At 30.5% G+C, this 14654-nt stretch overlaps 1 protein-coding gene across 3 annotated transcripts in view; it reads right to left on the bottom strand.

Annotated features, from left to right (window-relative positions):
- Nucleotides 1–14654, bottom strand: part of LOC142321913 (pyruvate dehydrogenase phosphatase regulatory subunit, mitochondrial-like) — a 128816-nt gene that overhangs the window by 108010 nt on the left and 6152 nt on the right. For all 3 annotated transcript variants that reach the window (XM_075360429.1, XM_075360431.1, XM_075360430.1), the window contains exons 3-4: nt 4470–4597; nt 63–166 (exon numbers count right to left, since the gene is read on the bottom strand). In XM_075360429.1, coding sequence (XP_075216544.1) covers nt 63–166; nt 4470–4597 — 232 coding nt within the window. The remainder of the gene's footprint in view (nt 1–62; nt 167–4469; nt 4598–14654) is intronic.

Below are 14654 nucleotides of genomic sequence, written 5' to 3'. Positions count from 1 at the left end.
AACAATTTGGTGACAAAATAATACAGGTACATGCTTGACAAACTGAATATAGAACTAATTACCTCACAATGAAGTCCAGTGGGTAGGTTATATGCCATTCTCCTTTTCAAATAAATCATTCTGTCTTTTGTTTGTGCTAAATTTAAACTACCACACTGAACCAAACCTGAAAAATAATAATAGAAAAAACAATAAATAATGGTAACAAAAACAATATAAATTCTTAAAACTGATATTAACAATGTAGTTCTTAGAAACAGAAAACTGCAGATAACATCTACTGTACATTAAATACAAATAAAGGAATTTGTCATACTTTAAAATTCAAACTAATGTACAGTTTGTGTTATCAGTGTTGACATAAATACCATTACTCATTATATTTTTAGTCAGACTTGGAATACTAAGTGAATATAGATTCTACATGTTCAACTAAGAAAAAATGGTATAACAATTAAAATATAACAATATTTTTCTTGAGAAAATGACTTTTTCATATTTAAAGATTATTTTTATAAAAATTATTTATAAAAGTAATTTTATTTAAATGACTTCTTTTATTTAAATATTTTTCAGAAGGTTTACATACAAAGGCATAGTCTTGTCAAATCTAAAAAGAAATACTGTTAAGTTCGACATACATAAATAAAATCACAACAATTTTATGACATAATTGTAAACAAACAATAAATAGCAAAACAAGTATATAGTATTCGTACATTAAACCCTTAAAATCCATTTAAGATAGACATTTAATAATATATAATAAAAGTTATAACTATATAATATAGCTCACAATAAAAAAGGGCAAACCTGTGTTTTGGCAACAAAAAGTGACATCCTCCCAGTGTATGATAATTCTGATAATCAAAAAAGTGATTTTTCTTTAAATGTACAAAATCACGACGAAAGAAAGAGAAAATAATAATGAAAAGAGAAATCCAGAAGGAACTAAAAGGGATCCTTTTCTCAGAGAAACCGGTCTGTTTAACAATCTATTTTTTTGTAATATAAATAATGTCACCATCAAAAGCTGTTACCGGACCGAAATAAAAGTTTTTAGAAAAAACTTAAGGGCATGGATAATGAAAATTATTATGCTTCACTAATTTTAGGTATGAGGCAGGTACTGGTTCTGCAGACCAGGGGATATAAATATTGCCAGGGACTAGTGACTTAGTCAGTAGTTCTGCAAGGTCATGTTCAGCGCAGTCATGATAATAGGGAGTAGTTTTGAAAGCTCGAGTTCGACACAATTGCGGTGACGGCAAAATCAATAAGCGTGTGGTAACAAGAGTACTTCACAAGTATTCCAGTGTGAACAGTGCGTAAATGTAGGAAGTTGTTTGGTGAGTTATTGGTAAACAATAGTGGAAGTAATCTACTCATTCATAAAGTGTATGGTAGTTTTATTGTAAACAGTAAGAATAATAATATTTGCAGAAGATTGAATTGTATGACCTTTAGACTTTTCTAGTGTTATCTGAGATAGAATGTGATATTTCATTATTAACATCTCATAATGATTTTAGTAAATTAGACTGTATTCTGGTTTTTATAATTTATCAATTTAAATGTGTCCTTTTTATCTGAATTACTACTTCGTATGTTTGTTTTTATTTATTTTGTTTATATGTATTTTTTTTAAGGTAATAAATTGTATTTGCTAGAAATTTTTAACTTTGTTAGCCTTTCAATATCCTTGTCAAATCGCGAACATGCAGCAATATATATAAACATTTTGTTAAATATACAGTAGAGAGTATGTTGTAATTTATTAACAAAATTACCTATGAACACACCAAAATGGCAAGCTTAATAGAAACTTACCAATTAATATAAAATGTCTCCACCAATCCATGGATTCAAACAATTGTGGTCATAGGTGGTTTTTGTTAATAATTACATATATGTGCACATAACCACACAAGGAAGAATATCAACTCTTAGAAAAGACACCTACATAAAATAAAAATTAGACTTGAATTTAATAATATTGTCGTGCTTTTAAATTCAGAGATTACTGTATAGTTTCTGTTATATGCACTGTGGAACATGACTTTTAGACAGTTATTTTTTTATTTAAAGATTTATTTTGATAAATCAAACTATTTACCCAAGTAATGCTTTAATTCATGATAAATATAGAAATAATGATAATAGGCTTTCACAGCCTCCAAGGAAACATTCCAAGGATTATGAATTGCATGAGATGCCATAGCTAGCTTATTGTTGTCTTCATCCTGTTACACCAACTACAAAAGTTATCAATCTTTTATCATCCAGATAATTCAATTTATTATGAGTTAATAAAGAAATTTAAGAAATAAACATTTCTTAAAAACTATTTTTAATTTATTATCAATAATAAATAAAATAATATAACTTACTGCACACTGCTTCAGTAGATGTAGTAAATACTTTTTAAAACAATTTAAATTTAAAAAGATGGATGTTACTCCTTCTTAGTCAGATTGTTAAATGGTAATTTAAAAAAAAAAAATATTTACTGAAATAATATATATTGTTATCTATTGGATGAATTTATAATTAAATGAATTCTACTATTTGTTGAATCCATTCATTATATTCAAATTTCACTTGCTCAATTATATTATTTTTTATTTTTCAACAGACTGTGTTTTTAATTTAATATTACTTATTTAAGAGGAATATTACTTAATTACAGGACTTTTATGTCCTGTAAATTTGAAAATGTATGTTTGTTGAACTTTATGTGATTTGAATTGTTTGATTTTTTATATATTATGTTTAAATGCTTAAATGTTCCCTGAATCTTTTTTTAAAATGTTCTATTTGTCATATCTATATAGAATATATATTACAATCCTTACTACCACAATTAATTCTATATACACCTGGCTTATCATAAATCTTTTGTTAGCTACTCATTATTATTAATTAGTCTTTTAATTTCTTGTTATCAGTTTTAGGAGCTATATTACAAACATTTGTGAGATGGTTTTGAAGTAGTGGAATGTATTATTATTTTATGTTACAGTTATCAAATCTTATTATCATTAACTATAAAAGCAGAAATTGTTTGGCGTATAGGGAAGCTGAGGAAGAACAGTAATCTGATTTTTGGTACAAAACTGACAAATTGACACAGCTGAGTGTGTGGGAGCATTGTCGTGGTGAAGGAACCATGAGTTGTCTTGCCACAACTCTGGTCTCTTTTTGCAAATTTTTTCACATAATCATTGTAAAATGCCTTGATAATATGCAACTTGAGGCAAGAATTCAAAATGCACAATTCCATTAAAGTCGAAAAAAGAAGCATGGCTTTGATGTTCGATTGAGACTCATGTGTCTTCTTGGGGTGTGGAGATCCTTTGTCAATCTGTTGTGATTGAAATTTTGTTTCAATATCATAGCCATAAACCCAGCTTTCGTCTCCCGTTATGATCCTTTGCATGAATGTTTCATCATAATGGGCTTGTTCAAGAAGTTGCTGACAAACATCCACTTGATGTTCTTTCTGCTGTTCAGTCATCAAAAGAGGATCAAACTTTGCTGCAACTCGATGCATGTTCAATTTTTCAGTCAAAATATCATGGCATGATCCAATTGAGATGCTAATCTCTTTCACAAGTTCTCTGATTGGTGATTTGCACATTCTAGATCATTAATTTTCTGAATGCGGGAGTCATCAGTTGAAGTCGAAGGCGTTCCTGGTTAAGGGTAATTTTCAATTGACTGACAACTATAAGCTTCATCTCTATAAGCTTGTTTCAAAAGTTGAAACATTTCTGTAAATGTAAACTTTTATGTTGTATAGTTGCTCTTGAAAATTGCACATTACAAAAATCACTACTAACAACACAATCATGTTGCACTCAAATAACAATAACATGAAAAATAAATGAGATATCAACAATCCAAGAAGAACATGGGGTTATAGAGGAGTTTATGTGGAACACAATGCTGCCAACTACACATCATTAAATACCTCTGTTGGCATGTAATTAAAAATGTTTGGTTATTTTCTGAACAGACCTCGTATTACAAAATGTAGGGCACCACTTAATTGAAAAACTCTGAATTTCATTAGTCATTCCAGTTTTAAACATAGTATATCATCCATAAATACTTGTACACAAGCAGTTACAGAAATATACATACAAAAATTTAAAAGATAAAACATTTCTTCATTTAATATAAATAAAGAAAAATAACAGCAACTGCAATATAGAAAAAAGTTTTGTCTTTTTTACAAATTCTCCTTAACTGAACCTCCTGGTTCAAAGGCTCGTATCAAGATATCAATACCTTTCTTCTGAGCAGGCCTGTATAAAACATTTAAATTTCTTAAACTAATTCATAGTTTAGTCAAAAATGTAGTATAAATTACTGTTTAGTAAAAATTGTAGTATAATTAAACATAAAGGAAATAATGAATAGTATGAAAAAAGTTAGAATATTTAACAATTTTTTTTTATAATTACCAATATCATAACCTTTTTCTTGTAACTGCTGATATAATTTGATGCTATACATAATGATATTTCTTTCAGCAATAGGTTTAAATAATCCCAATGTACCAGAACCAAAATATGATGTGCCGCTACAAAGACTACAAAAATAAAGAAAAAAAAACATAATTATCATTATTATTATTACATTATGTTATTTGAAGTAATATGGATATGACGTTACTTCACATGATGGTGATTCCACTTCGATTGAATTTAATAACAAAACTACAATTAACTATTTATTAGGTTATTCATTTTAATTGTGTGTTTTATTGCTACAATAAACAAGATGGTTTTCTTATAAAATACTACCTTTTTTAGTATTACCAAAGGCACCTAGCTGGTAGTGCAATGTATACTTCGAAAAAAAAAAACAGCAGGTCTCTTTCAGTCTGGTATGGTACTTTGTAACTATTTTCTTACAGTTTATATTTTTTTGTGATCTTCATGAATTCAGCAGTGCTGAGTTTGAATATGATAACTAACTTTTAAATTGCATGCAGTTTTGAAGGAGAGAAACATTTTATATAAAATACATTGTAAATGATGTAAGGGCATCAATGAGAATGACTGCTGGAGGTTACTTCGCCTATTAGCAGTGTACTGAGCTAAACTATCTCTCAACCTTTTCTTCCTGTACAATGAAAGGCTAACAGATTGGAAAACATCTGAAACAAGTATTCACTGATAGGCAGATAGAGAGTGTTCTTCTCCTTAACTGAATTAGTTGTATTTTTTTGTTTGCAAGTCAGAAAATACTTCCATAGTTACTGAATTATTTGTGAAGCTAAATATGTCTTGATCTTGATATCATATTTTCATTATATTTGAAATTTGTTGTAAAAAAACAAAACAAAAAGAAAGTGTCTCTATTATCACTAATAAGGAGAGTGCAGCATCTTTACTTCTAATGTAAGGTTGATGACTAAGATAAACTGAAATTCCTTGACAATGTTGCACCTTTGAAAAGTAAAATCAGGTGAAAATGGATGTGAAAGCAACATTATATCAGAAAAAAACAGTCTAGGCTCATTGAAGAAATTCAGAGCAAATCTCTTAAATTCATGAAGAGCAGAGGCTTTTCACTGACTTGTCTTACATTAAGTCTTAAAGCTGTTAATAATACAAACAGACACCCTTCAGTGTTCTTTGCTCATGGAATTCAGAGTAAAGAAACATATAAAAATGTTAAATTACTGCTTAATATAAATTTCATGTACAGAACACCAATGGAAATTATATGCAAACTAGAAGTATAATGGCAATGATTGCTGGGATATAAGAATTTCATAAAAAATTGTGTTATTATATTATAAATTATTCTTGTTTCCTCTATGAAAGAGATAATTGTGAGAGAGATTAATACTATATTTTTAAAGGAATTACTATTCCTAGGAAATAAGTTCTAGGGTAGAATAATAAGGCAAACTGAATGCAATGGTAAAAATACCTTAGGAAAAGTTTGTGGAAATTTCCTTAGAAATACAAAATTGTGTAATTACAGGGAGATCATGTAAGAGTTACTTTCTTCATATCAAATCAATGGGTTTAATATGTCTTCACAAGTTGCATTTCTTGCACGGTAATTTGGATTTCCTTACTGAAAATACTGGAACTGTCTGTGATAAGCACAGACAGAGATTCCACCAAGACATCTCATGTACGGGATAGGCATACTGATGCAAATGGAATCAACAATTTTTTGGTAGATTTCTACTAGAAACTGGTGTGAGAAACATTATCCTAGCCATATAAGAGAGAGATGCCAAAATAGGTTTAACACCACATTCTGTAATTCATAAGTTTCATATCAGACCATTTTTCAACTTTTTCTACCACCATAATTATTTTGAGAATAAAATAAACAATTATTTTTTTTACCTTTCTCTACAAAAAATTATGAGTGGTGTAAGTGTTTGGCTGTTGTATTTTAACAAAGCATACCTAAATTTATGATGATTATAAATTTGATCAAGGAAGAAGAAAAACAATTTTTTTTATCAAGGATTGTTAACAAAAGAAGTTCAATATATTATAAAATTATATAACTAATTGTTATTTCAACCGAAGCTAAAACCCACTACTATCAACAATATCAACTTATTGTAAAAAAGCACGTACAACAAATAATAATTAATTTTAATACAGAAAATCTAACTATTAGATGTGAGATGCATAAAATAAAAAAATAATATTATACAAAATAAAGTAAAAAATGTTGCACAAGATATTAAACAATAAAAAGGAAGATTAACAAAAGGAAAATAATGAATTATCCAAGCATGCCCATGTGGACATGTACAACAGGAAGCTAGAATGGTTGAGTAATAAAGAAATAGATAAATATGTAAATAATATAAAAAATAAGATAACAATAAAATACAAATTAGATTAAATTTAGGTTACATGGAGGAAATTACTTAAGGTTAAACAAAAAAAATCTTTTTTAATTACTTAAAAAATATAGGAACATTAATCTGTAAATATCCAAGAATAGTAAATTATCTATATCACCGAAAATAGTTAGTCTGAGGTAAATCAGACATGCCTCTACACCTTACATCTACACCTACTTTAAGTCTTTATTTAAAACAGATCCATTAACTCAGAATAAATAATCTGTTTTACATAAAAATTATACTTAGCATAAATTAAATATCATTAGCAAATTATTAATTTGCTTAAGAATTAAACTGAACTCTCCTTTTTTACAACTAAAGAGACACATTTTGGTAATATAAGATTAACTGTGATAATGTTTTGTAATCATATCTACATTATTTTGAATAGTAAAAATCTATTTTTCCTAGTTGAACCTTTTACCAAATGATTCAGGACTACCTGAAGCATCCTTGCTTCTGGAGAACTTTGTAAAAATCTAAACAATTTTAAACCATTCAGCAAGGTAAGATGATAATATACATAAGGGCATCCTACAATAACAGATGAACTGATTTTTATTAACAAAGTAATATATATTAAAAAAAAAAACAATATTAAATCTTGGAAAACCAAGTAATTTACTTAAATGTGGTGATTGGCAATGTTCATACTGTAAGCACAGTTGATAAAGATAGTACTTCTTTGCTGGCTTTGATTTAACGACTATACAAATTCACAAAAATTCAAAAGATTTAATATCACCAAGTAGCCAGGGAAAACCTTGGGCTGATGGATTGTAGGCATACATATAATAAAAATCAGCCATCTGTTATAGTAGGATTTCTCTACATATATTATGATCTTACCTTGCATGAATGGTTTAAAATTATTTAAATTTTTATGAAGTTTTCCAGAAGCAAGGATTCTTCAGGCAGTCCTGAATAATTTGGTAGAAGGTTCAACTACGAACCTACAAGATGACAAATGATTAATGAAAGCACATTCATAATCACATTTACATTTTCCTTTAGAATTCAATCTTGAGAGTTAAATAAATCTTGTACTCTTTTAAGATCTTAAACAAAAGTCAAATACAATTCTCTTAGCTGTCCTTTAATTGTTTTAATATAATATATGCCCTAAAGTTATTAAATAAAACAGCATCACAAGTTCTTTTATACCACTTGCAGATTGGTTTTTTCTTCTTATAATAAGGCTTACAGAATCTTGAAGAGACACTCCTGAAATCCAGGGAACAGCTATTTATATTTACTTATTTACTAATAAAACATTTGGATTTTCCAGAAAATACTGATCCATTACAGAATACTAAATCTTATAGAACACTAATCTAATGTGCTAGATCATTATCAAAAAGCCAAGTGTTCTGGAATTAGAAATTAGACATATAATAATTGATAAAGACATATAGGTAATCAGAATGGAAGGTATTAATTCAAATTATAACATTTAAATGATTTCAAACAATAAATAATCTAGTATTTTAATACAAGGGTGAACCAAATTTAAATGGTAATTTTGATATTCTACGCAGCAAGCAGTTCTGAGGAGCTGGATGGCAGAGTAGTGGGGGGGGGGGGTTTAATGTTTGATGTGTTAGAGAGGGGAAACCAGCTTGGTTAACTCCTCTGCTCTGTTCTGTCATCAGTACAGTAATAAGTGAGCAAGAGGTTGCGTCATTTGTTGCACAGTGTACAATCATAAAGTTTTTAACTTATGAAGGTGTTAAACCTGCAGAAATTTTAACTCATTTAAAGGTACAGTTTGGGAACGCTAAACTGTCCCAGAACTGAGTGTATATGTGGGCCAAATAACTAAAGGGTGAGCGAGAAAATGTAGAAAATGAAAGTCATGATCGACGCCCAAGGTTAAGTCTCATAGCTGACAACATCTGTGCCATTTGAGAACTTATCGAAGGTGATGGCCAGTTCGTTGTTGAAGAAATCACATCAGAAGTGGATATCAGCTATGGGAGTGCTCAATCCACTATCACTAATCATCTTGGCTTTAAAAAAATCAGTGCTCGATGGGCTTTGAAGTTGTCTGAAATTCAAAAACAGGTCAGGTTGGAGATCTGTGAGAGACTTCTGAATCGATTTCAGCAAGTGAACATTTTTTGAGGGTACATCGTCACATGTGAAGAGACATTGGTCCATCATTATATTCCAGAATCAAAAATGACAAGTAAGGTGTGGCAAAGGAAGGATAAGGGCTGTCCAGTGACGGCCAAAACCATCTGTCAGCCGGAAAAGTTCTTGCAAGGATTCTTTTTTGATTCAAGATTCATTGATTATTCATTGATTTTCTCCATAATCAGCAAATGAACGAACGAAGGAATGCGACTTACTCAGCTGCTACAGTCAACAAAAGCCACATACCAAAACAAAAGACAGAGTATGCCCATCAGAGATGTATTCTTCTCCATGACAATGCCAGGCCACACACCGCGATTTTGACAAGGGATAAATTAAAAAAAAAATACACTGGAAAACCCCCTTCATCACCCTCCCTACAATTCAGGTTTGTCCCCCTGTGACTATTTTTTCTTCCCGCCCTTGAAAGAATTGCTTGGAAGGGAACAATTCGAAAACAATGAAGATATAAAGAAGTGTGTGCGCAATTGGTTGACAATTAGTCCTAAAAGACTTTATGAACAAGGAATATTCAAGCCTCCAAATTGTTGGCAAAAGTGTGTAGATCATGCAGGAAACTGTATTGAGAAATGATGAAGATATGAATTGTGTATATTATTAATCGATAGATTTATAAAAAAAATTACTGTTTATATTTGATTCACCCTCGTACCATAGTAAAAGAATAAGAAATAAAGAAGTGTTAGGAATAATCAAGATTATTCTAATATTAAAATTTCAATTAGTTTGTGTAATATACTTGTAACTGGCAGCAATTTTCTTTCCAGAAAATTCTTTTGGTGGAGATTTTATTCTCAATTAGGGCCAGAATGAAGATGGTTACCTCCACATGGTGCTGCTGGATAGCCCAAAACTCCTCAGAACGTTTGGTAAGCTAAACATGAAAATTCAAAAGCTTGCAACTGTCTTATTTTGGAAATCACAAGATATTCATGCATCCACTAACAATCATAATAAAGTTGGAAAGTTATTTGCAAAAAACCAATCCGCAGGCAGTATAAATCCGCCTCCCCAAAAAAGTGTGCAACTGGCCATCTCGGATTATTTAGGGCCAGATAAAGAAAATACGAGTAAATTGGAGGACTCTGGAAACTTAGAACAAAAACCAAAATTAAAAGTTAAACTGAATTTTAGAAGGAAATATTTCACAGTATCTTTAAATGTAAATTCACTCTTAAAAATTGGAAAATTAATAGAATTCACCAAGCTGTTAAATAAATTCCAAATCAAATTTTTCATAATTCATAAAACGAGATTCAAAGATGAAAATAATTTTAATTATGAAAATTTTAAAATGAAGCTAGTTAGAAATATAAATGGTCTGAAATTTTTGGAAATAGCCTGTTTAACTGATAAACACTAAATGAATAATTTTATAAATCTTCAGTCCCTAAATAATAGACTATTCTATTATATTTTTTAAATATATGTACCTATTTAATATAAATATCTATTTTCTAAACAGAAATAGACTTTCTATTTTAACTTTAAAATGCAAAAATAAATATTACAATGTAATCAACTGTCATGCTCCGATAAACCAAGACAACTTTACAAATAAAGGAAAGGTAAAATACTGGGAAACTTTAAAAAAAGAAATAAACAAACTGAAAAAAAATATATAAAAATCTTATTAGGGGACTTAATGTGCAGATTGGAAAAGAACACAATTTAATGGAAAATACTTACCCCACAAAAAAAAAATCCAAATTGTAAAAGATTAATAGCAATCTGTAAAACATTTGGCTTAAAATTAATGTCAAGACTAAAGAAAATCTCCAAAAAATGTAAAACATGGAAATGTCCAAACCAAATGCTTGGAGAATTTCAAGTAGATCATGTTGCAATGTCTAAAGGTAACCTAACAGAAATCTTAAATGTAAAAGTAAGAAAATCTAAATTTGATTCAGACCATTATTTGTCCCAAATTAAATTAAAATTTCTCCCAAAATTCAAATTAAAATAAAACCAAAGAAGATTTAAAGATTTAATGTGCAAAAGCTCAACTTAAAAGAAGAAACTGTTGAAAAACTTAAAACAAAATTGCAGGGATCAAAGTTAAAGATTGAAATAAATTTAAAAACAAAATTAGTCAGAAGAGACTTTCTCAAAGTTAAAAAGAAAAAACAAGTTTGGTGGAATAATGTCTGTGAAGATGTTCCTCCAAACAGAGAAAAAAATATGGAAAAATTATAATTATAACCCTACAAAAGAGAACACTGAAATCTGGATAAAATAAAAAAAAATTTCTAAAATCATTTGAAATCAAAAAAGAAATTATGGAAAACACAATGTAAAATTTTGGAAGAAAGTTTTTCTAAAATAATATGAAAATTTTGGAAGAAAGTTTTTCTAAAATAATATGAGAAATTTTTACCAAATTATCAAGTTTTAACCCAATTTGTACTAACTTTAGGAAAGAAAAAGGGGACCTAATAACAAATAATTAAGAAAATCTAATATAATTAGCTAAATATTTTGAAAATCTGTTGAATTGCCCCTTAGGGGAATTACGTCGGGAGGACAGGCTTTATAAGCCTAGCCTTCCGCGGTCGGCCCGTAAAATGGGTTCGATAACGCTGGTTTAACAACGGATTGGAATGCAATTAAATCCGTCCTTAAAACACTAAATAATAATAAACAAAACTTGAAAAAATTAGACCCGCTATTTAAAATTAACCCTTTTAAAAAAAACAAGCCCGATTAGAATGATCCAGCAGCAAGGGACTCTGTCCAGGTTCTGCGATGGAGTAGGGAGTAATAAACTCCTGCCAACTTTGCATTCCATTCCGAATTGCCCCTACCCTAAATAAACCTTTAACTTCCAGAAAAAAAATCGAAACTCCCAAATTTCTCAACCTCCAAACACAGAGGAAATAAAAGACATTATAAATTCAATTAAAAATAATAAAACATACGAGAAGGCAATATAGTTGCAGAAATGCTGAAATGTCAACGATAAACTGAGCGAAAAATTGTAAAGAATCTTTAAAGAAATCTGGCAAACAGAACAAATTACAGAAGATTGGAAAAACACTTTAATACATCCCCTCCAAAAAAAAGGAACATCAACAATACAGAGGAATTTCACTGTTGTCCATCCTGTACAAAGTTTCGTCCAAAATATTGTTAAATAAAATAAAACTGAAAAAAACTTGAGAAAAATAAATTGGACAATATCAAGGTGGGTTTGGACCTGGAAGGAGTTGTTGGGGGAGGCAAATTTTTAATCTATACAGATTTTACTATACTAAAAAATTAAAAACCCAAAATTATAATTTTTATAGATTTGAAGAAAGCTTATGATTCCATCCACAGGGAACCTCTACTTAAAATCCTTGAAGAATTTAAGACAGATCCCAAGACAATGAACATTATAAAAGAAACATTAACACAAAATCAAAAGTGAAACTCTAAGGAGAACTTTCAGAACTATTCAAAATTAAAACTGGTGTAAGGCAAGGATATTATTTTTTTTTTGGGGGGGGGGGGCAAAAAATGCTTTTGCATTATCATCACCCTAGTCAAAATATTAACAAAAGGCTCCTTCTCAGATATTAAAATACTTCACCTTACAGAACCTTGACCCTCAGGGTCCAGGTAAACCCCAGAGCCAACTGAAGGGCTCCTCAGGCCTTCTGAGGCCTACCCAAGAGCCACAAAGCTTGCTTCGCTCACCATTCCCATGTTGCAGGAGACTTGCTTCAGTTGGCAGTCCCTTCAACTCAGAGGGCTTAACCCCTGGACCCCCTGCACTGTTTGTTATCCTCATGATTGTAAGAATAATACTGATAAATAACAATCAAAGTATTGAGGCTTTATAGAAACCTGAAAAAGAAACTAAATTACAAAAGACACAATAATAGTAGCTATAGTTACTAAAGTAAGACGCACCTTTGATGAAAAAAAAATTCATAACTTTTTTTCTTTGCCATGGAGGTAGAAATATAATGAATAAAAGGCAGAAATATAATGAAGTAAAATTTACAACTTCACCTTCCTTGGGAGTGAAGAAATAATTAACATTTTTAGTATTTTAACGTTCATGGGAGCTAGGACCTTGATCTGTGGCTTAAAACCTTCCGTAGTATAATATGAATGTATCCTGAAAATTTGAAAGCATTCGAATGGTTAGTTCTTCAAAAATTTTTGAGATGAAATAAATCTAACAATCTCAGTTATGCCAAGAAACATGGGTAAAACTCTGGTTGAGATTGATCGACAAGTTTTTTGTTTATCCCAAACAAACAAAAAACTTCTTGTTCTTTATATAGTACAGGGCATCCATAGTCTTTCCATGATTACAAAAATTTATTACAGTTATAGCTAGATGTGTAGTTTGTGGCAAACAAAAAAAAATATCAATTTTTTTTACCTTGTCAATAAACTTCAACATGTGCACCTTTTGTTATTCATAGAATGTCCAACTGATAATCAATTTCACACCATGTGCTGGTCAACATTTCTTTGGTAACTCTAGCTACAGCTTCAGTTATTCTCCATCTCAATGTGTCCAGATCAGGTACGGGTGTTGCATAACACCCTTAACATAACCCCCAATAACCTCAGAGGAAAAGTCTAAGGGACTATGTCTGGTGATTGTGGTGGCCAGGGAGTGAGACCATTGTGCCCAATTCACCTGCCATAAAATGATTCATTCAGAAAATCTTGAGCTAGTAATCCCCAATGTGGTGGTGTACCATCCTACTGGAAAACCACCCTAGGTTGCAAGTCATTTAGTTGAGGTGTAGAAAAGTGTTGCAGCATATCCAGGTAAATGTTAGCTGTTATTGATTGCTCAATGAAAAAGAAAGGACCAATGATTCTGTTGTGCATCAAACTGCACCACACATTCATTTTAGGGGAATCTCTAATTTTTTCCCTGGTAAAGTACGGATTTTCTGAGCTCCATATTCTCACATTATGCCTGTTTACTTTCCCTGGGGTGTAGAAGTAGCCTAGTATGAAAAATACATACGCTGCAAGTACTTATTGTCATTATCTCGGTCGCAAAGGTGACCGAGGCTGTAGATGTAGATGTACATCTGACTGTAGATGTTGGAATATCTAAACTTCATATACGTGCAACGCGAAGTTTCTTGTGTAAAATTCCTAGTTCACGAGATGCATGATGGGTAGATTTGAAAGGGTTATGAATGCTTGCTGCACAACCTCAACCTTCTCTTCACTAACGGATGGCCACCCTGTTCGTGGAAGGTTGACTATACTTCCACTCTCCTTAAACTTCGCATATCACGCAATGATACTCTTGCTATCACGTGCTGATCGTTTGTATTCCCTTCTAAAATTTTGCTGTACAGTAATCGGTTATTTCGACTCGTGATACAACACACATTGCGCTTTCTCCTGGATTGATACCATTTTATAAAAAATTGAGTACAGTGATTTCTACTCCGCCTCTACCGGCAACAAACCAATATAAAAAAAACTAGAATAATCTTTTCTTTCTTTTGCCACAAACTGCACAGCTGTAACTGAAATAGTTTTTTTTAAATAAATTTTTGTAATCGTGGAAAAACTTTATGGACACTCTGTAGTATAGATTTTTAATATAAGGTTAAATCTATGATGAAAACTA

The sequence above is a fragment of the Lycorma delicatula genome, chromosome 3 (genome assembly GCF_047948215.1).
Source record: "Lycorma delicatula isolate Av1 chromosome 3, ASM4794821v1, whole genome shotgun sequence".
NCBI classification, from domain to species: domain Eukaryota; kingdom Metazoa; phylum Arthropoda; class Insecta; order Hemiptera; family Fulgoridae; genus Lycorma; species Lycorma delicatula.
This window is presented reverse-complemented; position numbering and strand designations above follow the sequence as displayed.